We start from the raw sequence: 26,098 nt of genomic DNA, 5'->3' as shown, positions 1-26,098 counted from the left end.
ATTTTAAGTTCCCACACAGCCATACAAGATGGGCACAAATAATTGAATCAGAGCCATATTATGAATCTATACCAAATCCACTTCAAAACTGATACTTCAACTGCAAACCACATTTAGCCAAACTACCTACTAGGACGAATGCTACTGAGGAGCCAAGTATCTAAAGCACAAAGTTATTCTTATGCATTTATTAAAGAAAACAGTTTTAAGAATAAGAAATTAGGACATTTTCTTTACAATTAACTTTCAAAAATGTTGGTCATCATTACAAAATGTACTGATGAATAAGACACGTGCAGGGAAGTAGTGGCACATAATGTAAAATAAAGTAATCCATTTCAGTGTACTTACCATTCCAACCATATTTTTAACAGCCTTCAGAAGCCAGCAGATTACAAGCAGAAAAATAAAGTTAAGCGCAGGAAAAAGAAAAGAGAAAAAGAAGCTTAAAACTCCAGCACAGGTTATAGTGCAACATTTTCATTCATTTCTCAGCATGCTGAGCGAGGTGGTGTTAGCATCACTGCAGACACAGACGTGCATCAGCAACAGGAAGCATCAAGCACCCCATGAATTACTACTACTTCATTTTCTGTCCTGGCGATTTTAAAGGAGAACACTTCTTGAATCTACTGCCACTACTCTACCGCCAACCAGGCCAATTTTATTCATAGAGTAAATGTGCAACAGCGCCATATAGGTTCACGTTCCTAGTGCTTTTCAGAATATATTAAACAGTACAATCATTACCTAAATTTTTTTTTTTTCCTGGATTGTTTTTAACAGATATGCTCATGTAGTTGCTCATGTACTTTTCCCCCATGTCTTTATTTTCAGTTTGGGCTCTCCTAACCCATATTCACCATGTAAACCAATCACTCTGGTTTGTTCACATCCTGTATGTAGATTTTCCTGTTGCTGTATCCAGCCAAACCCATGATGACCTTTTACTTTATAAATCACAACTCCAGCTCCGCCCCTAAAAACACCTATCTACTTTATAGCTCCTCCGACCCAGCTACTTACATAGCCACTCCCCTATCACTGTCCCTACCAAGTTAGTTACATGTCCCACCCAGCTAGTTATATAGACACTCCCCTATCACTGCCCCTAACACCCATCTAGTTTATAGCTCCTCCCACCCAGCTAGTTACATAGACACTCCCCTATCACTGCCCCTAACACCCAGCTAGTTTATACCGCCTCAAACCCAGCTAGTTACATAGACACTCCCCTATCACTGCCCCTAACGCCCAGCTAGTTTATAGCTCCTCCCACCCAGCTAGTAACATAGACACTCGCCTATCACTACCGCTAACACACAGCTAGTTTATAGCTCCTCCCACCAGCTAGTTACATAGACACACAAAAAAAAATTCCACAGAAAAAACTAAGATAAAAACATCCTGCACAATATGATATACAAATGTGCGGATGTCCCTGGCCATATTATTTTAGAAAACCACAGAAATAAGATAATAATGCACTTAGTAAAGTAGATGCAAGCATTATATATGGACAAAGTCCTCACTCTGATATAATAATATCTGAGACACTTAGTCAATATATTTTGATCAAAACACATCTAAGCCCGCCTACCAAGCGCCAAGGTGGTCTCAGGTCAGGCGGGTCCTACGCTAAACCTACCTAAGCTATTGAGCTTCTATGTTCAGGAGCGCAGATGCCGCACATATGGTGTGCTGCTCCTAGTCAACTCCATGTGCATGAAGCAACCAATGGGAGGTGACTAGGAGCAGCACACCATATGTGCGGCGTCTGCGCTCCTGAACATAGAAGCCCAATGGCTTAGGTAGGTTTAGCGTAGGATCCGCCTGACCTGAGACCACCTTGGTGCTTGGTAGGCGGGCTTAGATGTGTTTTGATCAAAATATATTGAATAAGTGTCTCAGATATTATCATATCAGAGTGAGGACTTTGTCCATATATAATGCTTGCATCTACTTTACTAAATGCATTATTATCTTATTTCTGTGCTTTTCTTCAATAATATGGCCAGGGACATCCGCACATTTGTATATCATATCGTGCAGGATGTTTTTATCTTAGTTTTTTCTGTGGATTTTTTTTGTCTATGTAGTATTTGCTTGAGGGAGTGGCACCTTCAAGTGTGAATGCGCACCTATTTTATCTTGGGAGTAGCATTCCTCTGCACTTTTGCCTTCCTATCCAATAGAGCGCCTTGATTAGGGTGGTACATATAGGTGTGCTTACTCCTCCTCCCATTGGTTGCTTCATGCACATGGAGGGGACTAGGAGCAGCACACCATATGTGCGGCGTCTGCGCTCCTGAACATAGAAGCCCAATGGCTTAGGTAGGTTTAGCGTAGGACCCGCCTGACCTGAGACCACCTTGGCGCTTGGTAGGCGGGCTTAGATGTGTTTTGATCAAAATATATTGACTAAGTGTCTCAGATATTATCATATCAGAGTGAGGACTTTGTCCATATATAATGTTTGCATCTACTTTACTAAGTGCATTATTATCTTATTTCTGTGGTTTTCTTACATAGACACTCCCCTATCACCCAGCTAGTTTATAGTTCCTCCCACCAGCTAATTACATAGACACTCCCTTATCACTGTCACTAACAACACCCAGCTATTTAATAGCTCCTCCCACCCAGCTAGTACACAGACACTCCCCTATCACTGCCCCTAACACACAGCTAATTTATAGCTCCTCCCACACAGCTATTTACATAGACACTCCCCTATCACCCAGCTAGTTTATAGCTCCTACCACCAGCTAGTTACATAGACACTCCCCTATCACTGTCACTAACAACACCCAGCTAGTTTATAGCTCCTCCCACCCAGCTAGTTACATAGACACTCCCCTATCACCCAGCTAGTTTATAGCTCCTCCCACCCAGTTAGTTACATAGACACTCCCCTATAACCCAGCTAGTTTATAGCTCTTCCCACCAGCTAGTTACATTGATACTCCGCTATCACTGTCACTAACACCCAGCTAGTTTATAACTCTTCCCACCCAGCTAGGTACATAGACACTCCCCTATCACTACCCCTAACAACACCCAGCTAGTTTATAACTCCTCCCACCCAGCTAGTTACATAGACACTCCCCTATCACTGTCACTAACAACACCCAGCTAGTTTATAGCTCCTCCCACCCAGCTAGTTACATAGACACTCCCCTATCACCCAGCTAGTTTATAGCTCCTCCCACCCAGTTAGTTACATAGACACTCCCCTATAACCCAGCTAGTTTATAGCTCTTCCCACCAGCTAGTTACATTGATACTCCCCTATCACTGTCACTAACACCCAGCTAGTTTATAACTCTTCCCACCCAGCTAGGTACATAGACACTCCCCTATCACTACCCCTAACAACACTCAGCTAGTTTATAACTCCTCCCACCCAGCTAGTTACATAGACACTCCCCTATCACTGCCCCTAACAACACCCAGCTAGTTTATAGCTCCTCCCACCCAGCTAGGTACATAGACACTCCCCTATCATTGCCCCTAACAACACCCAGCTAGTTTATAGCTCCTCCCACCAGCTAGTTATAAAGACACTCCCCTATCACCCAGGGAGTTTATAGCTCCTCCCACCCAGCTAATTACATATACACTCCCCTATCACTGCCCCTAATAACACCCAGCTAGTTTATAACTCCTCCCACCCAGCTAGTTACATATACACTCCCCTATCACCCAGCTAGTTTATAGCTCCTCCCACTCAGCTAGTTACAGAGACACTTCCCTATCACCCAGCTAGTTTATAGCTCCTCCCACCCATCTAGTTACATAGACACTCGCCTATCACTGCCCCTAATAACACCCAGCTAGTTTATAACTCCTCCTACCCAGCTAGTTACATATACACTCCCCTATCACCCATCTAGTTTATAGCTCCTCCCACCCAGCTAGTTACAGAGACACTCCCCTATCACCCAGCTAGTTTATAGCTCCTCCCACCCAGCTAGTTACAGAGACACTCCCCTATCACTGCCCCTAACAACAACCAGCTAGTTTATAGCTCCTCCTACCAGCTAGTTACATAGCCACTCTCTATCATTGCCCCTAACACCCACCTAGTTTATAGCTCCTCCCACTAATTAGTTACATAGACACTCCCTTATCACTGTCCATGTTGCTGATTTGACATGTCCATGGACATCACATCACAGGAAATAAGAAGAGCTGCAATGGTCATTTGAGCACAACCCAGAAAGGAAAATAGGCATAATAAATAAATATATATTACAAAATTGCAGCTGCCTTCGTAAATGTTAAAGCATGTTGATGCAAACTCCTTTAAGCAACTGTAGATGTGTTGTGATGTAATGCAGTAAGAAATGTTTGGTCTCTCCTGCACGATTTCAGTCTTCTCCGAAAAATGTACATTTTCTCTCTATAACATTTCTGAGTGGGTGGTGGTGGCTCTTGCTAGCTGGAGTTGGAGTGTTATACTGTGTGGACGGGGATGCAATCAGCTGCTTCACCCTGCTGCTCCTTCTCCCCTCTCACAGCCTGTGTCTCAGAGAGACTGTAACATGATCACCCCTTCTCTGTCTCTTCAGTTATTGTGTTACTGAGAAAAGACCTTTTTTACTGACTTCATTAGCATCGGGAAGATCCCGTCAGGTACCATGCATGAAAAATCTGCTAGCATGCTGGGAATTTGAATTTCTTATCGCTGTCCTGTGTAACATCAATAGCTAAAAAGAATGTACATACACTCACCTAAAGAATTATTAGGAACACCATACTAATACGGTGTTGGACCCCCTTTTGCCTTCAGAACTGCCTTAATTCTACGTGGCATTGATTCAACAAGGTGCTGATAGCATTCTTTAGAAATGTTGGCCCATATTGATAGGATAGCATCTTGCAGTTGATGGAGATTTGAGGGATGCACATCCAGGGCACGAAGCTCCCGTTCCACCACATCCCAAAGATGCTCTATTGGGTTGAGATCTGGTGACTGTGGGGGCCATCTTAGTACAGTGAACTCATTGTCATGTTCAAGAAACCAATTTGAAATGATTAGAGCTTTGTGACATGGTGCATTATCCTGCTGGAAGTAGCCATCAGAGGATAGATACATGTTCTCATTCTGTTTACGCCAAATTCGGACTCTACCATTTGAATGTCTCAACAGAAATCGAGACTCATCAGACCAGGCAACATTTTTCCAGTCTTCAACAGTCCAATTTTGGTGAGCTCGTGCAAATTGTAGCCTCTTTTTCCTATTTGTAGTGGAGATGAGTGGTACCCGGTGGGGTCTTCTGCTGTTGTAGCCCATCCGCCTCAAGGTTGTGCGTGTTGTGGCTTCACAAATGCTTTGCTGCATACCTCGGTTGTAACGAGTGGTTATTTCAGTCAACGTTGCTCTTCTATCAGCTTGAATCAGTTGGCCCATTCTCCTCTGACATCTAGCATCCACAAGGCATTTTTGCCCACAGGACTGCCGCATACTGGATGTTTTTCCCTTTTCACACCATTCTTTGTAAACCCTAGAAATGGTTGTGCGTGAAAATCCTAGTAACTGAGCAGATTGTGAAATACTCAGACCGGCCCGTCTGGCACCAACAACCATGCCACGCTCAAAATTGCTTAAATCACCTTTCTTTCCCATTCTGACATTCAGTTTAGAGTTCAGGAGATTGTCTTGACCAGGACCACCCCCCTAAATGCATTGAAGTAACTGCCATGTGATTGGTTGACTAGATAATTGCATTAATGAGAAATAGAACAGGTGTTCCTAATAATTCTTTAGGTGAGTGTAGGTTGTTCTGTTAATCCCAAAATCCAAGCCTGAGTAGAACATGCTAAAATCATATGTTTCTGACCAAGCTTGGTGTTGTAAACTGGAGGGACAGGCTCACCAATTCTAACTGGACATTGGAACCCCACTTCTCAGGCAGGAACCGAGAGGGATTTCCGACTACTGATGCAGCTGAACTACAAATTCCAGAGATCCTAATCCAAAGTACTTTCACATGAATCAAGGGGTACCTTTACCTATCAAGATGGCAGGATCACATGACCTTGAGATATCAACCCATGATATCCTCACACTAAAATTGTGAGTAAGGATGAGCTGGATATAATTTGGACATCCAAGCCCCATCTGAAGAACCCCTTTTTGTATTGATATCATTTGGTATACCAATAGCTCCTGCAGATATATTTTCCAGAACTTTTTCTGGCTTTTTATGATTCACTTTAAATATTATTTAAGTGTGGGGACATATTTTAGTGCATATTAATAAAAGTTATAGTTTCATGGGGTAATCATGTATTTTCTGTGGATTCAGATTTAGTGGAAACACTAGGGAATTGCCATCTGAGCCATTCTCTTAAACAGTATATATAAAAGTATTGGGTTGTTTGGGCTGGATTGGTGGAGACCTATGGACATAATAATGGAGCAGATTTACTAATCCTATAGATGGGGTAAGCTTAGCCAGGCTATCGAGACCTGCACCAGATTTATCACAAGGGCTCTGGCTGTGGAGCAGGGATGGACCCTTTTCTCTGACTCTATACCAACTATTGGTTGGCTTACCCTGAAACACATTTTTACACCAGTATTGTGGCACAATTTTGGTGCAAAATGGTGCATCTTAGGTTCTGCTTCTTTTCCACAAGGCTCCATGTCAGAAAAAAGTGTAGAAACCCAAGATGCCTTAAAATTGTGCCACTATTTGATTATTATTATTTTTTTGCAGACACATTAGTAAATCTGGGCCTCTGTTCCTTGTTCCTCGTTCTCATCCTATAATTCGTCTTGCGTGTAGTAAGACTTCATGCACCACCACCATACTGGCCCCACAATCAGACTGTACCTGTCCTTTATGCAGATGATTAGAGCAGAGGAAAGCTATCGTGCAAACAAGTGAGCGCTTCAAGCTGCAAATCTGGTTCCGGTAGTTTGTTTAGACATTCATTGCATTCTTCGGAAAGATCTGCTTTTACTTTAGGACCATGCATGTAAGCCCGTAGCAGAAATCAAGTTAAATAAGACGTGATAGATGGCTATAGACCACTTCAAGCGCATGAGAAACAGAATGGATTATTTATCAAAGCTCATCCATTGCTCACTCTTCATGCTAACCATGCTGACTGCTTTCATGCACTGACGACATTGGCTTCAAGGGTGTTAATATGAGTTATACTGGATTGATAAGTCACAAATATATGGCAATATAGATGCCAGGACGTAGAAAGGGGTCTGACAGCATATCAGAACCACATGGTCCAGCTTGGCAGACCATCCATGTGCACTCCAGTGAGGATGAATCTCTACCACTTGTACGTCTGGCCTCACTTACCCGATTAATCAGCTGTTCTCCGGTTTCTGAAGCAGTGATAAGTTTACAAAGAGCCTGGAGTGCAGCGTGCGGCAACCCTGAGGAAAGGAGAACATTGCTGGGAATGAACTATGATAATCCATACACGTACTGGAACATTAGACAGTGCAATGATAACACCATAAATACTGAGGTGAATATGAGCATCTACTCAAGGAAAAAAGACCTATCCTGCTGCTCAAGTGCTCCCTGTCCATCATGCTTCCCGCTACACATTAGGATACAGTTTCACATTCTTATCTCACATGTAAGAGGAGAAGTCTCCTCTCCTGACATGTCTGTTTCAGTAGATATGTGCATTCCCCATGAAATGAGTCTGGAACGTCCTTCGTTATTCCTCCTGAATATTTAGGAATAAATTGACAAATGGGTGTTACCAGTTGGGGTGTGTTCCTACATAGTGTGACACTTTCAGCTCTAGTCGGACAATGCAAGAATTGTGTAGGGACACACACCTAACTTGTAACAGCCAGTTGTCAACATATTCCTAAAATTCTAGGAAAAATAGAACAAGAGGAACGACACAATGCAGAATTATAAGAAAAGAAGCTGGAGGATCATTATATTATAAGGAAGGCAGGAATTTACGAAGGCACACATCAGGAGAGCTGATGGTCATTTTAAAAGCACGGAGAACATAAAGTGTTCTCACTCCCACATGCATTGTATGTAAAGGCACTCCTGTACGTAGAACTTAAAGGCTTTGAATACCTTTCGGGGAATTTTTTTCAGTATTGCATTGTACTTATTTTGAGCTAAAAATCTTTTTTTCAATCAGTCCTAACCTCAGTATCTGAGGAAAGGGATTTAGGGGTCATTATTTCAGAAGACTTAAAGGTAGGCAGACAATGTCATAGAGTGTCACGGCCACGGTTATGGTCGTGACTCCTTGGGAGTCGCATACAGTTGCCCGCGGTTTTGGTTGTTGTGTCAACCGCAGCTGAGGCATTATGTAGTTGGCCTCGGTGCGGTTGCCGCGGACAACAGCCTTGTGTGCGGTTCCCGGGGAGTTGTGTGTGGATGCACGTTTGTATGTCTGGTGTGCACTGTGTTTTATGTTTGTGTGCGCACGGACATCATTCCCCGCACTGTGGTTACCCGTGGCAACCTTAGGTGGTATTATGTACATGTGGTGGCAGTGTCCCGGCCTTCGGGCTGACTCCCTGGACACGTGCGCCACCCATGTCGTTGCTTGCAGCAACAGCCACAGTGTGTCTTGTGTTTTGGACACTTCTACCTTAAGTGTGTGTTTCCCTTCCCTGGTGCTGGAAGGGTTAACTCCCTTCCCAGTGTGTGTGATGTCACTGGGTGTGTCTGACCGTTTGGGTGTGGCCACTTGGGCCTATAAAGACCCTCTCTCTTGCAGAGCTCAGTAGGTTGCTTCAGCATGCTTGCTGATAGCAGCCTCCTGTGTTTTTCATCAGCCAGTGAGAGCCACCACTGTGGTCATAGTTAAAGTTTGAGTCTAAGTCTTAGTCTATAGTTTAAGTTTAAGTTTATGCTTATGTCTCTTGTATGTCATGTTGTATCTGATGTTTCTGTTGGGACCTTCCTTGTCACTTTGTGCAGTTTACGGTTCTGGATTCCTGTTGCTCAGAGATCCAGTCAGCAAGGCTGTGGCAGGTTGGTGGAACTTCTAGTTCGCCTGCCATACCCGTAAAACTGTTTGTGTTCCCCTTTTTCCCAACAGCTTGGCCAGTGAGACTCCTGCTTCCTCCGCGTCTAGGAGGAGTAGGTCGTCTTACCCTGACTCCTAGCGCAGGGACCGGACGGAGGGTGAGTTAGGGATCCGAGGTTCCTGCGCATGGGTCCTCCTACCTTTAAGGTCGGCCCATGCAGTTAGGAGTTAGGGTCAGGGTAGGGACGCTGTTAGGAGGTGACCTGCTCCCTATCCTGTTCTCCTGGCCGAGTAGGCCAACAGTATCTGGCATTGCACGGCTGAGGATTTCCCCCATCCTCAGCCGTGACATAGAGCAGCAGGAAATGCTAGCAGAATGCTTGGGTGTATAGGGAGAGGCATTACCAGTAGAAAGAGGGAGGTGCTCATGCCGCTCTACAGAGTACTAGTGAGACCTCATTTGGAGTATTGTGCTCCGTACTGGAGACCACATCTCCAGAAGGATATTGATACTTTGGAGAGAGTTCAGAGAAGAGCTACTAAACTGGTACATGGATTGCAGGATAAAACTTACCAGGAAAGATTAAAGGACCTTAACATGTACAGCTTGGAAGAAAGACAAGACAGAGGGGAGATGATAGAAACTTTTAAATACATAAAGGGAATCAACAAGGTAAAAGAGGAGAGAATATTTAAAAGAAGAAAAACTGCTACAAGAGGACATATTTAAAATTAGAGGGGCTAAGGTTTAAAAGTAATATCAGGAAGTATTACTTTACTGAAAGAGTAGTGGATGCATGGAATAGCCTTCCTGCAGAAGTGGTAGCTGCAGATACAGTGAAGGAGTTTAAGCATGCATGGGATAGGCATAAGGCCATCCTTCATATAAGATAAGGCCAGGGGCTATTCATAGTACTCAGTATATTGGGCAGACTAGATGGGCCAAATGGTTCTTATCTGCCGACACATTCTATGTTTCTATGTTAGTCTTTATTGAAAAATATAGAATCCTTTTTTTGTGTACATAGCGGAGATGCTGAAGTAGCAGTCTGTGGATTTTCTGTCAGACCAGGAGCAGACAGGCTCCTTATCTCTGCTTTTTGACCCTATAAATACTCAGTATAGTTCAGTTCTTATCTTACTGATAAGTGTTTAGTAGTTTAGATATAAGGGTTATTAGAAGAGTGACACAAAGTAAAAGGGAAAGTACCAGTCACACAGTTAGAGAAACAGTTAACCCTTTGTGACAGAATGGCTCAATATTTTTAATAAAGGCCAAATGAAAATAGGATTTTTAGCCAAAAATGAGTAAAATGCAATAATAAACAAAAATTGCCTCTGAAGGTGTACATAGCCTTTAAAGCGGACCTGTGAAAATACTGTGTAATCTGCAGGCAGCTGAGAAGTCATGGAGGCAATCTTATCAGTGATAGCTATCTCTGTATGTAGTCATACAGGGCAGGCTGTCAGTTACTGAGTAGGACCACCATCATCATGGGCATACTCAGATCTCATAGGGCCCCATAGAAAAACTTACTATGTGCTCTCTTGCCCCATCCAGTATTTCAGAGTATGTGTGTGTCAATCACTCCCAGGCAATGCAGAAAGCAAAGTATAATGCCCCACATTTCTAATGAATTTATGTATTTTTTTTATTACGCAGAGGACATTTTAATTAAAAACAAATTAACTCCACTTTAGTTGACGTTTCTGTCGGTGAAAATTGGAACAAGTTCTTAAAAAATATGGTGCTCATTCTGAACACCATATTTATCAATGTATATACACCAGACAACTGGCATAAATACATGAAGAAATTTACTGCTTCCTTTCTACTACAAAGCTGGCTGCCTGAAGCCACCACTAGGGGGAGCTTAATACATTTATACAATTACCAAGTTGTAATAATCTCTTTGCATTGAGCTCCCCCTAGTGGTGGGAGATTTTAATGACATTTCAGTTCATGCACTTGCATTGAAAAAGGTTGGATCAGCCTTTTTGTTTTCAGATTTTAACTATTAAGCGACTGTCAGAAACCACAGGTGTGCGCTAACATGAATGCAGCTAAGTGTGTTTCTTTTGCCAGTGGTGACATTACAGAAATGTGTGTAGCCTCAGGCTAAGAGAAGCAGAATATTATATTTCGCATCTTCTTGTGCATTGTGTGTGATAAGAAACAATACATATCCAGTTAAGTGCCTTCACTTTAATGAGATGCAAGCAAGGCTTGGATTGCAGACACATACCGGAGTAACTGGAGGAGAAGGCAGATATCTCTCCAGCTATTTGTCTGACATTACATACAAGAAACATGAGAGAATTCTGTGGTTTCTGCTAAAACAAAGGTCGCTTTGAACTTTCATGACAAGGCTCATGATTATTTTGTTTGGAATATGTTCACTAGTTGAATACTATTACAGGAATCTAGCACCAAGCAGATCAGTTAAAAGTATAGTAGACAGGCAGATTTTCTGCCCGATAATCACTTAAAAGCGTTCCTATGAACACTCGTTAGCCGTCATCCGGCAGTGTAATACTGCCTCCGAGCAAACGCTCATTCATCAGAGAATTCAGATCTTTCAGCATGCTGAAAGATCAGGATTTTGCAGCATCGGCAGATCATACTGTGTAATCATGCTCTGCCCCCCAGCACACCGCTGTCCTGCATGGGGACGAGAGATGGCATTGCTATCGCTCCTCCCCTGGGAGGGAACGCTTCCCTCCCCACAATCGCTTGCAGCATCGGGGTGTCTAATACACCCTTTAGAAATGCTGTAGATGTCACAAAGGGGGAATTTATCAAGCCCTGCATTCCAGAATTCTGGCTTTGTGATTTTTTGGCCTTACTTTCACAAAAAGTTTGCAACCTTTTGCATTTTTACTCCACTCACTCCAGTTTTAAAAAGTGGGTTGGAAAGTGGGTGTGCTTTGATATGTTAGACCAGTTTCACACTGCGGCAGGGAACTCTGGTAGCATGTTCTGGTACTGCAGGATACTAACAACTACCTGCCAGACTCCATTGACTATAATAGGGACCGGCAGAGCTCCGGCTGCTACTCAAAATATGCACACAGCATTTTTTTGTCTGGCCGATTCCCAGCATGAAAAATAAAAAATTTTACCTTGGGATTGCCATATTCTGACCCCTATAACTTTTTTTATAGTTATGTCTATAGAGCTGAGTGGGGGCTCCTTTTTTCAGCGCGATCTGTAGTTTTTATTGATATCATTTTGGAGTGTGTCTGACTTTTTGATCACTTTTTTTGGGGAGGTGAAGCAGCTATAATATGGCGAAATTTGTTTTTTTTTTGTCCGTTGCCATTCATGTTTATTTTTCTTGTTTTTTTCATTTCAATTATGGGTAAAGGGGGTGGTTTGAATTTTTATATGTTTAAAAACTTAACATTTTTTTAAAACTTTTTTATAGTTTTTTTTTGTCACCCACTGCAGATTTGCTATGTTGTTATTGGAGCCCTGCCACCTACAGGCCTTCATAGGAACTACAACTTCAATAGCGTGGGTTTCTTCAGAGAGACTCAGGCTATTGCAATCAACAACTCCTCCAATTGCCATGCGGGGTTGCTGTTCACACCCTGGGAGAGCAGCGCTCCCGGGGACAGCCACCTCATCTGAGGGGTTACATGTCTGCGATAAACGTTATCGACAAGCGCAGACATTAGTCTGAGTTATCTGCAGTTTACAACAAACAGAAACCCAGCAGCTATAGAGATCATGAGTTGGTGTCATCTTAAAAGATCTGACTTTTACAGTACATATACGGTGGTGGTTGGAAAGGGGTTAAATGGGCTCTCCTGGTTTACCTCAGTTCTGTGTATCAGCTAAACTGTGGAAACAAGAGATTTTTAGCAGTACTTCTTCTTCAGTCCCACTGCCAATACTACAATTTCAGCTGTGATCACTTTTGACTGGCTGTAGGCTCTTCCACTGAGGTCCTGACTGGATGTGCTCCACTGTCTTCCTGTTCTGGGCCCAAAACGTACATGCAGCTGAATAGGAAGAAATGGGAGCACATTCACTCAGGAGTTCAGTGGAAGAGGCCACAGCCAGTCAAGCGGTCACGAGATCACAGCCAAGATCAAGGAATTTTTGGTATGACAGAAGGGTAAGTACTGCTGAAACTTTCTCTCTTCCATAGGTTAGCTGATACACATCATTTAGGTAAGGTGCAGAGAACTCGTTTAAAATCTTTGGCCTAAAATACATAATTTCTGGGCCCTTCATTCAGCTGCACCTATTTTCTTTTTAAGAAATGTACAAGCACAGTTTAATAAGGCTCACACATATTTTTATTATACTGTCCCTATTCTTGTATAACTATTGGACATGATCGTATTGCAGCTGTGATTCTTGAAAAACAGGTATAGGAACATCTCCGAAATGCACAATTATATTTTTATCACACTTTTCTAAGCTACCAAGACTGTCCTTGTTTTCTGAAAGTTCAGTTTTTATTAATACTCTCCTGCTGAAGTTATGACAGCTCCTATGTTTTTAGAAATGAAAGTTACCTAAGAGGGACTGCATGGTTGTACTGCACTGCTGAAGTCGATCACCAGGATCAGATGTTGGGAAAAACACTGCTGCAGGAAGACCACTGGCTGGGGGGTCAAGTCGAAATCCTACGGCTGTTAACAGTGACTGCCAGCCTGGTATTCCCCCCACTTTGTTTTCCACACTCTGCTGGGATGTGTACATTGAATTACGTTGTCCATTCTGAATCCTCTGCAAAGACTTTTCCACCTGTAAAGCATGCAATGCAATTAATATGCAGATTGATTATGAAACTTGGCAGCCAACATTACATGTGCCTAAGATACTATCAATATATATAGAAAATCCTGGCATAGGTAACATATGCAAATTACATGTCATGGTCTGATGCTTATTTCCTTAAAGGGGTTGTCCGACATCCATTAAATTTAAAAGCTATGGACAACTTAGGGGCAATTTTTTATGATTGCATTTTACTCATTTTGGGCTAAAAATCATTTTTTCAATTAGGCTTTATTAAAATTTTAAGCTGTTTTTGAGATACAGGGATTAAAAAATCAGTCTGTTTGCAGTGCATTACTTCTTCGTCCCATGTGAAGCCTTATCTCTGATCTCCTGACCTCATAAACACTCACTATAGCTAAACTTATCAAACAGATAAGAATATGGCTCAAATCAGTGTTTATGAGGTCAAGAGATCAAAAATAATTCCACACATGAGCCATCAGCTAATGGGACTGAGAAGTGACACTCTGCAACAGACTGATGTTTACGGTAAAACCTACATCTTAAAAACAGCAGAAATTTTTTAATAAAGACCAAGTTAAAAAATGATTTTTAGCCCAAAAGAATTGCCCTGAATTTGTCCATATCCTATAAGAAGGCGGCTAGACAGTATTTAAAAAACAAAAGAATAAAAAGCACTCACCTTTTGCCAGTCCTGCGCTTTCCCTCCCCACTGGACTGGAAATTAATATGTGCTTCTGATCGGTCACATGCGGTTTGTGCACATCACCGCTGAGGCCATTTACTAGCCACCAGTGGAAACGTGTGTGTGTGTACATCACTTCAGGTCCACCAGGGTTTGGAAATGATGGGGGTGGGAACTGTGGGACTGGCAAAAGGATAGTGCTTTTTTGTTGTTGTTTTAAACAGTGCCCATCTTCTAAATTGTAATGGATGTTGGACAACCCCTTTGATTTGTTTTCACCTAATGAAGGTGAACATGTTAAATGAATTGATCTTACCAGATGTAATAAAACCCTTAGAGCATCTCTTGCTCGGTCGGGGTTCTGGAGGATCTCTGATAGAGCTTGACCAATCAGTGATGATGTACTGTTCAGCTTCACATCACTCCCAATAAGCATGAATCCTGTGTGGTGTAAACAGCCAATGAAGACGAGATTATTTATATTTCATTGTAACATAAAATATTAGCAGATTTTATTTGTTTCTTTTATTTCTTTCATTTTATATAGTTTGTAAACTATTTATGATACACTCATTTCTTTAACCCATAACTTACCAGCTGTAATTATGCCTTTTGGCTGAAATATTAGGGAATCTAAATGATACATAAAACAGAGCTGCACTTTGGTGATAGCATTTGAAAAATTAAAGACATGCATTCCTTTTTCTTTGACCACTGCAAGGGAAATGGAATATTACATGGAAGCCATTCAAAGGAATGGTTGTCCATGTATAACAAGTCCTACTGGAGATTATGAGGACCCACTGAGTCGCTGGTAGATGTGGCGAAGAGCTAAACCAGGGAGCAGAGTCTAGAATTCTGCATTCCTCACCCTTAGCCACCACAAGAAGCATCAACTTTCTCACACCAAATCCCCAAGTCACCACCTCAAAACAGTCACTGTTACCAACAGCTGAGGTGTAGAAGAGAAGTAGACCTCATGTACCAAGGTGGCAGGCAGGAATCAGAGACAGTGCAAGGTATGAGGCAGATTGTGGTAAATGGCAGTCAGTTGGAGGTCAGGGCAGGTGGCAGACGCGTAGACAAAGTCAAATATAGAAGACATAGGCAGCAGGTCTGACCACAGTCACCCCATGATGTTTGTCTGACTGCAGGCCACAGCCTATGCTTTCCAACTAGGTTCTCCTGTACTACCCTTCGGGGGAGCATCTAGCTCCCCGACTCTTATAGGGCCAGTGTGCATGAATCCTAGTTTGCCCCAGCCAATGGCTAGACACTTCAGATTATTAAAGGCACCTTCCACTAGGGGAGGGTGCCTGAGCTTTAGGTTTTCTAGTGTGCTAGTACCAAATTAAGGTGTGCTGTTTTGTTTGTCTGACCCTGTACCGACCTCTACCTGTTAACCGATTCTGACCCTCCGCTGCCTGACCTTAGTCTGTTTAACCTATTGACGCTTTGCTGCATGCCCTGACCTTGGACCAGTTACACGGATTTAAACATAATCTGCCCACCCTGAACTCTGCCTGTTTCCTGACTATATGTATTGCCTGGTGCTTTGCACCAGTGTCTTTGACCCTAGTGGGTCAGCTGGTTACCACAATGAGGCTATTCCAAGAGGTAGTGGCCTGATGGCTCCCCTGCAGTGAAGAACAAATCCCTGTATAGGGGTTAAAGGGTGAGAACCAAAAAGGCGTTAAAGGGATTGCTAGGATAACACCCTTAGGTCTAGTCCAAAGTCAAACCACTTGGTTGGGACAGTGGTTCCACACCCACTGCCCTTAACAGCAGGAATCCTACTGGACCTCATTGCTAAGGCAAAGAGATATAGGAAAGGGTTCTTAAAAAGTTAAGGGCACAAGAGCATTGGCTGAGGTCAGGAACAATTCATGGGTACTAGTTCTTTAAGGGACTGGGAATCGGCACAGTGAGATGGTGCAACGTAACTCCATGTAACACAATAATAGGCTGGGTCCTGCCAGAGTGAGAGTCGCCAGTACTTACTGTGACTTATAGGTTCAGGGACACACACACTCTATGACATACCTATGCCCTAATTGAAAGATAATAAATACATTTGTCACCTCCATCCTCATTCTTGCTCTACTTATAAAACTGTTTGCAGTGTTGACCTATTCATTGTGACACGTCAAAACTGCTGACTGCTGAAGTCGAGGTAAAGCTGCAGCTTCTTAGAATTTCTCCTTGTACTAAAGTACTTGCTGAAAACGACACATCTGCATTTATTAGCCACAAGTGGCAAATTCATGGTCTACAATATGAATAATTAACATGGATACAAATTAAGCTATCCATTCCCTTCTCCAGTAAAAGGCTACATTACATTTATCTGTAATTATTACCACTAAAACATCAAATAGGAAATCTACTTAGTAAACTTCATTATTCCAATGTCCTAGCTTTAGGCTTTTCACTCAATTTCTTCACATAATAAATAGGTTATACTAAAATATTGATCACAACCTTTTCCTTGCCATTATGTGGCACATTGCGCTAAATAATACTGATCAATAATTTAATTTGCTGAACTTTCTGGATTACTGTACAGAGGCAGATTAGTTACTACCACATATGGCGAGCTGTAACAATACTACCGCATGCCCCCCCATCATTGTCTCTACCGTCCTATTGCAGCTATTCAACGAATCAGCAATTAGCTTCACATGAAGAGATATTAGATTATTAAGAGCAAAAGTCTAATTGCTTCCCATTAGAACCTGCCAATAAATCTTACGGCTTCCTATATTATACCTGCTTGCTAGAAAGACTGGTAGAGTGTCTATACAGCTGCCATTGTGGTGTGGTTTCTTCTACTCCCATCTTTATAGGGGTTTTCTGGGCAATAAAATGATTTGGGCAGGCCTCAGAATGATGTAAGAAACATATTCCCCTCTCCAATCCTCCGCCGTTCCCATTCCGATGCTTCTTCCCCTCTCCCCACCCCGCCAGTCTCTATTTCCTGATCCTTCCCAATCACTGCCAGTGACCTGCCTCTACCATTTATTGGCTGAGTAGTCATTTCCGTGTCGAGAGGAACCTTTTGAAGTTGGCACAAAACCACCTTGATTTGCTGGAAAGTAGTGGGGATCATCTTAAAGTTGTGAGTGAGACACCTATATACAACTTTAGCACCTTATGCTGTATGTGCTGCTGCGTGTATGCTGCAATCAGGGCTACAGTTGACAGATATGGACATATAACCCCAGTCTTTAAGGGTAGAGTTTAAATGTGACAAATAAGAAGGAACATCTGATGTTGGAACTGATAGTGACGCCACAATGTGAAGGACATAATTCCCAACACCCAATGTCACACAGTTTCGCTCTCCTAAATGAGCCATACATTGAGTGGGGTAATGTGTTGGGACACATCTCTATGTGACAAACTGAATGCAGTACAGGTTTATGCAGCAGGCAGCATGGAGGGACCTGATACAAGGGGATGCTCTTATCAGTTATCAGATTTAGCATAGTCAGTGAGATATTCAAAAAAAGTGTAGCTGTATAGCGCCACCTGTTGTTTGTTCCTTATATCTCTGTCCACCTCACTGAGTTCCATTCAACAGCCACCAGCCTTCTTTTCTGTTAGAAGGGAAAAGAGCTGCAGCAGAGGGGACATACTCCATCCCTCCTGAGCTGCCAGTTGGAAATACATCTAGAAGACCAATTGGAGAAATTAATAGTGAGAGCTGTGGATCCATGTGAGGTACAGGGCTGGTTCTAGCTTTGTTAGAGATTGTCATATACTAAATAATGTCTGATTTTAATTTTTTACATTAATCTTGTGATAGCCCTCCTACATCTCCTTTTTTGTCTGGGCAATAAGAAAATGACCATACAGAACAAAGACATTTTTAGATTATAATCTGATTTTGTTGCAGATAGTGAACTCAGAAAAAGTGATGACAATTGAAGATATACTGCAAATACAATGTCAAATAGCGAGGCACAGTTACAAATGACATGGATAGCAGATGCTTCCAGTAAAAATGATGTACCGTGTAGACACAAAGTAATTATCATACCTGCCCAGTTTGATGGATGTGAGTATTGCTTACTGCTCTGCACTGTTTTCATTGCCTCTGAGAGGGAAGCGCTTGCTTTCATTCCATTTAAAAGTGATGAGTAAAAAGAATGAACAAACATTTTTGAAGCTGCAACCGGCACAGGCCAAAGAGATACAAGGACACATTGGGCCCCAGCAGCCAGGAAGGCTCGTGTTAAGCCAATAACTCCATCTGCTGTGACTTTGTTGCTGGATTCTTGGTAAGATCCAAGGACTACTAATTTAACAGGAAGCCGAAGATCCAGGACATCTGCTGCTGTCAACAGGAATTCTTGGAGAGGTGGACAGTCTGATATGCTCTCCACATCACTGGCATCATCCTGCATTTGCAATGACTCAGGAATAGTATAAGTGTTGCCAAATGTGCTTTTGTTTGCTCCAGAGCTGTTCTCACTGTTAGGAGTTAGTATCAAAGCTGCGAGTTTCCATGAGATGTGGGTGGCAAAGTGGACACATTCAGCTTGGGAGAGTGCACTCATCACTTTGTCTTTTGTAGCTAAACTGCCAACAAGAGGTTGACACCCCAACAGTTCAGCCACCATGTAGGCCTCTTCTTCTGCTGAGGGCATTGGACCCCACAGCCATCTATCCATCACTGATGGGGGAAGTTTAGGGTTTCCTATGACAGCTGCCATTGAGGTAGAACTTGAGTAGACTGGAGCATTCTTTCTCAAGTGAGACTGCAAAATAAATATACAACAGTATGGTTAAAAAGATGTTACCAAAATAGATGAAAGAAAGCGAATTGAATATTTCCTTTTCAAATCCCATTCTGCCTAGGGCAGATCCCTACCAATGATATCAGGCAGAAGAACATACTTCTGAAAGCAAATGTTTGGGATCTGTATAGGCTTCATATGGAAGGGCACATGCACAATGGTTACATGGTATAGTTGAAAACAGACATATCTTTTAAGTTCATCTGGTGGAAAGGAGAGGATGTACTGTAGTATATTTATAGAGGAGTACAGTATGTCTGTAAGCAGCGTAAGCTTTGTTGATAAGCGTTTGCCATTGGTCCTGTCTTTTATATGGGCATTGAAATGATCAGTTCTTAGCAGCACTTCTACCTGTGCAAACAGAGGACGTGGTTCCAACAAGAAACACCATTCTATCAGAGGAGGGGACTGAACATTTGTTTGCAAGAATGATCATTCATTAAAACCCTTCCTGAAATGCCAATCGACTTCTTATAATGTAAGTGAGAGCTCATGAAAGGAAATTCACCTGCCCATGTGAAATGACCTTTAAAGGGGTTTTCCAAGACTTTTTAACTGATTAACTATCCGATCAGCTGTTTGAGAAGGCACAGGCTCCTGTTTGCGCCACAAACTTCTCTCAGCTTACCGAGCACAATCCCTTACTTTCTATAGCAGCTGTGCTTCATGTGACTGATGAACGTAACATCACTGACATACAGTACAGACCAAAAGTTTGGACACACCTTCTCATTCAAAGAGTTTTCTTTATTTTCATGACTATGAAATTTGTAGATTCACACTGAAGGCATCAAAACTATGAATTAACACATGTGGAATTATATACATAACAAACAAGTGTGAAACAACTGAAAATATGTCATATTCTAGGTTCTTTAAAGTAGCCACCTTTTGCTTTGATTACTGCTTTGCACACTCTTGGCATTCTCTTGATGAGCTTCAAGAGGTAGTCCCCTGAAATGGTTTTCACTTCACAGGTGTGCCCTGTCAGGTTTAATAAGTGGGATTTCTTGCCTTATAAATGGGGTTGGGACCATCAGTTGCGTTGAGGAGAAGTCAGGTGGATACACAGCTGATAGTCCTACTGAATAGACTGTTAGAATTTGTATTATGGCAAGAAAAAAGCAGCTAAGTAAAGAAAAACGAGTGGCCATCATTACTTTAAGAAATGAAGGTCAGTCAGTCAGCCGAAAAATTGGGAAAATTTTGAAAGTAAGGGCTAATTGACCATGAAGGAGAGTGATGGTGTGCTGTGCCAGATGACCTGGCCTCCACAGTCACCGGACCTGAACCCAATTGAGATGGTTTGGGGTGAGCTGGACCGCAGAGTGAAGGCAAAAGGGCCAACAAGTGCTAAGCATCTCTGGGAACTCCTTCAAGACTGTTAGAAGACCATTTCAGGGGACTACCTCTTGAAGCTCATCAAGAGAATGCCAAGAGTGTGCAAAGCAGTAATCAAAGCAAAAGGTGGCTACTTTGAAGAACCTAGAATATTACATATTTTCAGTTGTTTCACACTTTTTTGTTATGTATATAATTCAACATGTGTTAATTCATAGTTTTGATGCCTTCATAGTCATGAAAATAAAGAAAACTCTTTGAATGAGAAGGTGTGTCCAAACTTTTGGTCTGTACTGTAGGTAAAGCTGCGAGAAGGCCCAGCGCTTACAGGAGCCCCCAGGTGGGAGTCCCAGATCAGTTAAGAAGTCTCAGAAAAACCCTTTGATCTTAGTAAGGCAGCTCTGCTGGCATCTAGCTGCCAGGGCGACTGGGCCGGGCTTCCTGGTGCAGGAGCACCAGCCAATCAGAGTTGGCACTGACTTGTCCAGCGTGCTGATGTCATCAGTCATTTGACATCGGATATATTACATGACCAGGTAGTGCGCCCTATTTAAACAGGCAATTAGCTGGCCACAGGATGCCTGTGATTGGTGTCTTCCCCCTAGGATATCCTAGCATTATTCTACTCATTCTGACTCTCCTTGACCTTGATTCTTGTCTTACATTTGGCCCCCTGACATGCCTTCCTGGTTCTGATTCTTGACTTGGTATCATTTCTGATTTAGATTTTCTGAATTACTCTGCTCTCCTGCTATTGATTCCTGCATTTGGTATTGACTCTGATTTATTGGTTCTGATTTGGTTTATCTTGGTCTCTCCTGGTTTGACCCAGCTTGTCTTTTCCGCTTTGATCTTAGTGTGTTCGATGATCTGTGACTAGGTTATTCTTCCTTCCCTTTTAGGCCTCTGCACTTATTTTGTTTTTTTGTTTTCTATTAGGATGTTCATCATACAAGAGATTTGAATTATTCAGATTTTTTAAACAATCTTTAGCCCCACCGGGGAAAATTTTATTGATTCTACCACAGACTGCAATGGCTTATAATTGAAGTCCATGAGGAAATTATCATGGGCCTATTAAGCCCTGCCACAGGCAGGATGTAAAAGGAACTTTACTATGGAATGCCTGGGAGTTTTTTCAAAGCTACTGTCATAGCAGCAGTTTGGTCACATGGCATCTGAAGTGTTAAATATCCATGCTCAGACCATCATGATCATGTACACTGCTTGCGGGTGCCTGTTGTTTAAAACAGCAGTCATCTGCTGACCATGGCATCTGCTCAACACCTAAGCTGGTGCCATCTTTAAAGATCTGCAATAAGATATAACTTTATTGATCAGTCCAGCAATTTAATAGGATTTGGCCAATGTTTCGGTCCAATACCAGGAACTTGTTCACGACCAGGTGAGTAGGCAAGTAGCGTTCATAATGTGGCACTCGTGCTGCTGGTTGTAGTTAGAGTGTTGACCAAAACTCCTTTAATCTTTAAAGATCTGACATCCACTGTACATGTACGGCGAATGTCAGGATAGGGTTAAAGTGAATCTGTCACAGTTTTGACCATGCTAAACTGTTGACAATACTATATAGGGGCTGGGAAGAGAAGCACATATGTTTTGTGGAGCTTTTATTATCAGAGTAGTGTGAATATGAATTTTTTCTGTCACATACTGCTCCTTAAGTGCACTAGAGGCGGAACTTCAATGTGAAGTGCTCTCTGTTTTGAGCTGCTTCATATCATCTCCAATAGTGGCTGTAGTGGTCTCCTGATTGGATGCTACAGCTGTCAGTCAAAGCATGGAAAAAAGTGTCCAGACTGTACTCCAATACACCCTACAATAACACCATCCAGTTGCTTTCTGCAACTAGCAATATTTTTGGTGCCATAAATGCTGCCATTCATGGACAGGAGGAAGTACTAAGCATGTATCAGCAATTTACTGTGGACTGAGGTGAACCAATATTTTTTTACTCTTACCTTGGAATTTATGTTCAGAGATCGGATGGAAGGAACAGCAATCAGACTGAAGCGTTCATAAAGATACTCATTTGATGAGCTTCCTTTTAGGAGAGCAAATGGAATAAGGTACAGTTCTCCCTCCAATACCAGCACCAGTTGTCTGTGTCTCCCCACAGGTCCACTGGAATGCATAAGTCCCTGCAGAGATGAAACATAAAACTTCCAATTACTCCAGCAGATGCTATCTCCATGCAAACACATACTGTAAAGATAACGTTTTAAGCAAAGTTTCATTTTTATCACATACCGTAATTTGTTAATTGCCACAAATGTTTGACTCTGGGAACTTATTAGTACAGTTAAGCAAGGACAAAAAGATAAAATTGCTGTAAAAACTGAAGTTATTCTACAACTGTTTAGTCTTTGATTTCACTAAGGAATTTCAATGTCTATTTGAAGCAGAATAGAGGTAGCAGTGTGTTCCGGGTCATGAACAAATACATAGAGTTCTCCTAGGTTTTCTGGGTGCTACAGTTTATTTCCTACAGTCTAAAACTTTGCTGAAATTTTGGAATTAAAGGGGTTCTCTGGGTAGAATCAATTTTTAGCAAGTGCCCGCCTCTCTAAATATAATATTCATACTTTCCTGCTTCCCGCTGCTCTGATCCTATGCGCTGTGTCTATGTTCCGTTCCTCAAAGTTTTGGCAACCGACACAGCATGAGCATGGTCACAGGCTCTGCTGCAGCCAATGACTGGTTTCAGTGGTGACGTGGTCACAAGAAGCACATCACCAACGAAGCTAGTCATTGGCTGCAGCCGAGCATGTGACCATACAATGCCGGATGTAAACACTGCGGGGAATGGAACATGGACATAGCATAGGCAGTGCGCAGGACCAGACTTACCTGGGGAACAGGTAAGTAGGAATCTTCTGTTTAGAGAGGCAAGCTGCAGCACTTGCTAAAAACTGATTATTCCAGAGAACCCATTTAACACTACAATATGTATGTACATGAAACAGTGAACAAGGAAGACTGTATTCCCCACTAAAATATCTACCTAAAATATATGTATATTATTTAAGTGGCATTCATTCCATGGCGCTGTACATATGATGAGGGGTATACATACATAATACAGACAATTGCACTAAGCATGAACAAGGCGAGTTACAAACTGGTACAGAAAGAGAGAGGGCCTGCAATCTACAAGATTATATATATATATATATATATATATATATATATACAGTACAGACCAAAAGTTTGGACACACCTTCTCATTCAAAGAGTTTTCTTTATTTTCATGACTATGAAGGCATCAAAACTATGAATTAACACATGTGGAATTATATACATAACAAACAAGTGTGAAACAACTGAAAATATGTCATATTCTAGGTTCTTCAAAGTAGCCACCTTTTGCTTTGATTACTGCTTTGCACACTCTTGGCATTCTCTTGATGAGCTTCAAGAGGTAGTCCCCTGAAATGGTCTTCCAACAGTCTTGAAGGAGTTCCCAGAGATGCTTAGCACTTGTTGGCCCTTTTGCCTTCACTCTGCGGTCCAGCTCACCCCAAACCATCTCGATTGGGTTCAGGTCCGGTGACTGTGGAGGCCAGGTCATCTGGCGCAGCACCCCATCACTCTCCTTCATGGTCAAATAGCCCTTACTTTTAAAGTTTTCCCAATTTTTCGGCTGACTGACTGACCTTCATTTCTTAAAGTAATGATGGCCACTCGTTTTTCTTTACTTAGCTGCTTTTTTCTTGCCATAAAATAAATTCTAACAGTCTATTCAGTAGGACTATCAGCTGTGTATCCACCGGACGTCTCCACAACGCAACTGATGGTCCCAACCCCATTTATAAGGCAAGAAATCCCACTTATTAAACCTGACAGGGCACACCTGTGAAGTGAAAACCATTTCAGGGGACTACCTCTTGAAGCTCATCAAGAGAATGCCAAGAGTGTGCAAAGCAGTAATCAAAGCAAAAGGTGGCTACTTTGAAGAACCTAGAATATGACATATTTTCAGTTGTTTCACACTTGTTTGTTATGTATATAATTCCACATGTGTTAATTCATAGTTTTGATGCCTTCAGTGTGAATCTACAATTTTCATAGTCATGAAAATAAAGAAAACTCTTTGAATGAGAAGGTGTGTCCAAACTTTTGGTCTGTACTGTATATATATCATATATATATATATATATATATATACTGTATATACAGAATCAGACACATAAACCTGTGTTTGAATAGCAAGCAATTTCTTTTTCATGTACAGAACTGTAATGAACATTTTAAAGAAACTGCAGGCTGAGATTCACTTGCATAGACAGCCATACATAAGCATGGCCTGATAGTCTAACACATCATATTTAGTGCATTACTGATGCTTTCCCAAGAATTGGACATAATTTACTGGAATCCCCTACTTCTGCTCATTTTGCATCCCAAGCTCACATCAGTGTATGTGCTGCAAACAGAGATTTAGGGTCAGCCATGCTGACATTTAGCTGCCTCAGGAGACTTCATGAGAAACCTCTTCACTTCATTCTGACAAATTGTTTACAAAAACCAATGATTCCTTCAGGGAGGCATCCATAGACCAAAGCCCATGGTGAACTTGCTCACATTCTCCGAAGCGAAATTTACCAGCATTTGCTCAATCTTTCCTTCCCCTGCACAGTATGAGCTGACAAGAAGTATCTTCCCACTACTGGGAAGTGTTCTCCAGAAATATTTTCCTTCTATATTACGTTTGACTTAGTGCTCTCAAAGCATTAGCTCCAGGTAACTTTTAGCAGCTACTGTAAGTCATAGTGACAAGTGCCTAACCACAGTTCCAATTTAGAAGAAACCCCTGAGGTTTGGTATTATGGTTTATGGAAGCTGCATACAAGAGCTGCGCAAATGAAATAACAAAGAACATTTGCATTTCCCTTCTATTTACAGTCATTAAGTAAAATAAAATCCCTAAAATGAAAACCGTCCAAATACATTAATATTAATGAGCGAAAGGGAAAAAGCAAGCAATATTGTATTGTGTTCATATGAGAGGAATATGCAGATATTCATGTAAAGAGGCAAATAGATTTATAGTAGTAATAACATACACAAGTGAGCTGAGCGGAGAAATATGCATACCATTAACTGGAATGCTTAATATACCGTAACTGTCCTCATTATAACATCTGTATTCTTGAGAAAGTCCATCTCAGGTGAAAGGTTCAACAGGCCACAGGAAAAGTTTCTAGTTCTCCTCATTAGTTTTTGTTAAAAAAGAAAAATGAAGAATAAACCAAATAGGATCCTGAACCCAAGACCATAAAGTATGCAAGGAGTCAACCTAAGCCTGGCCCATGTTTGTGTTATGTGGGCCCCACGTCTTCTCTAGCTGCGTGTTCAACTCTTTATCTCTTTATTAGTCACCCCTTTTTTTTTACTTGATTGATGAAAGTATTAATTGGTGGTTGCTTGATGCAAATATGGAGCATCTCAGTAACAGCTCGGATACAAAGCATGAAGCTCTGGACATGTAGGGCCAGGTTAAGG

General features: G+C 41.9%; 1 protein-coding gene across 2 annotated transcripts in view; it reads right to left on the bottom strand.

Annotated features, from left to right (window-relative positions):
• Positions 1 to 26,098, bottom strand: part of TTC28 (tetratricopeptide repeat domain 28) — a 639,226-nt gene that overhangs the window by 12,479 nt on the left and 600,649 nt on the right. For both annotated transcript variants that reach the window (XM_040416538.1, XM_040416539.1), the window contains 5 exons: positions 22,555 to 22,734; positions 18,475 to 19,195; positions 14,749 to 14,873; positions 13,519 to 13,750; positions 7,332 to 7,408 (listed from right to left, as the gene is read on the bottom strand). In XM_040416538.1, the coding sequence (XP_040272472.1) occupies positions 7,332 to 7,408; positions 13,519 to 13,750; positions 14,749 to 14,873; positions 18,475 to 19,195; positions 22,555 to 22,734 (1,335 nt within the window). The remainder of the gene's footprint in view (positions 1 to 7,331; positions 7,409 to 13,518; positions 13,751 to 14,748; positions 14,874 to 18,474; positions 19,196 to 22,554; positions 22,735 to 26,098) is intronic.

This window comes from Bufo bufo, chromosome 2 (genome assembly GCF_905171765.1).
Source record: "Bufo bufo chromosome 2, aBufBuf1.1, whole genome shotgun sequence".
NCBI lineage: Eukaryota > Metazoa > Chordata > Amphibia > Anura > Bufonidae > Bufo > Bufo bufo.
Note: the sequence above shows the minus strand (reverse complement) of the source record. Positions and strands in the feature narration are given on the sequence as shown.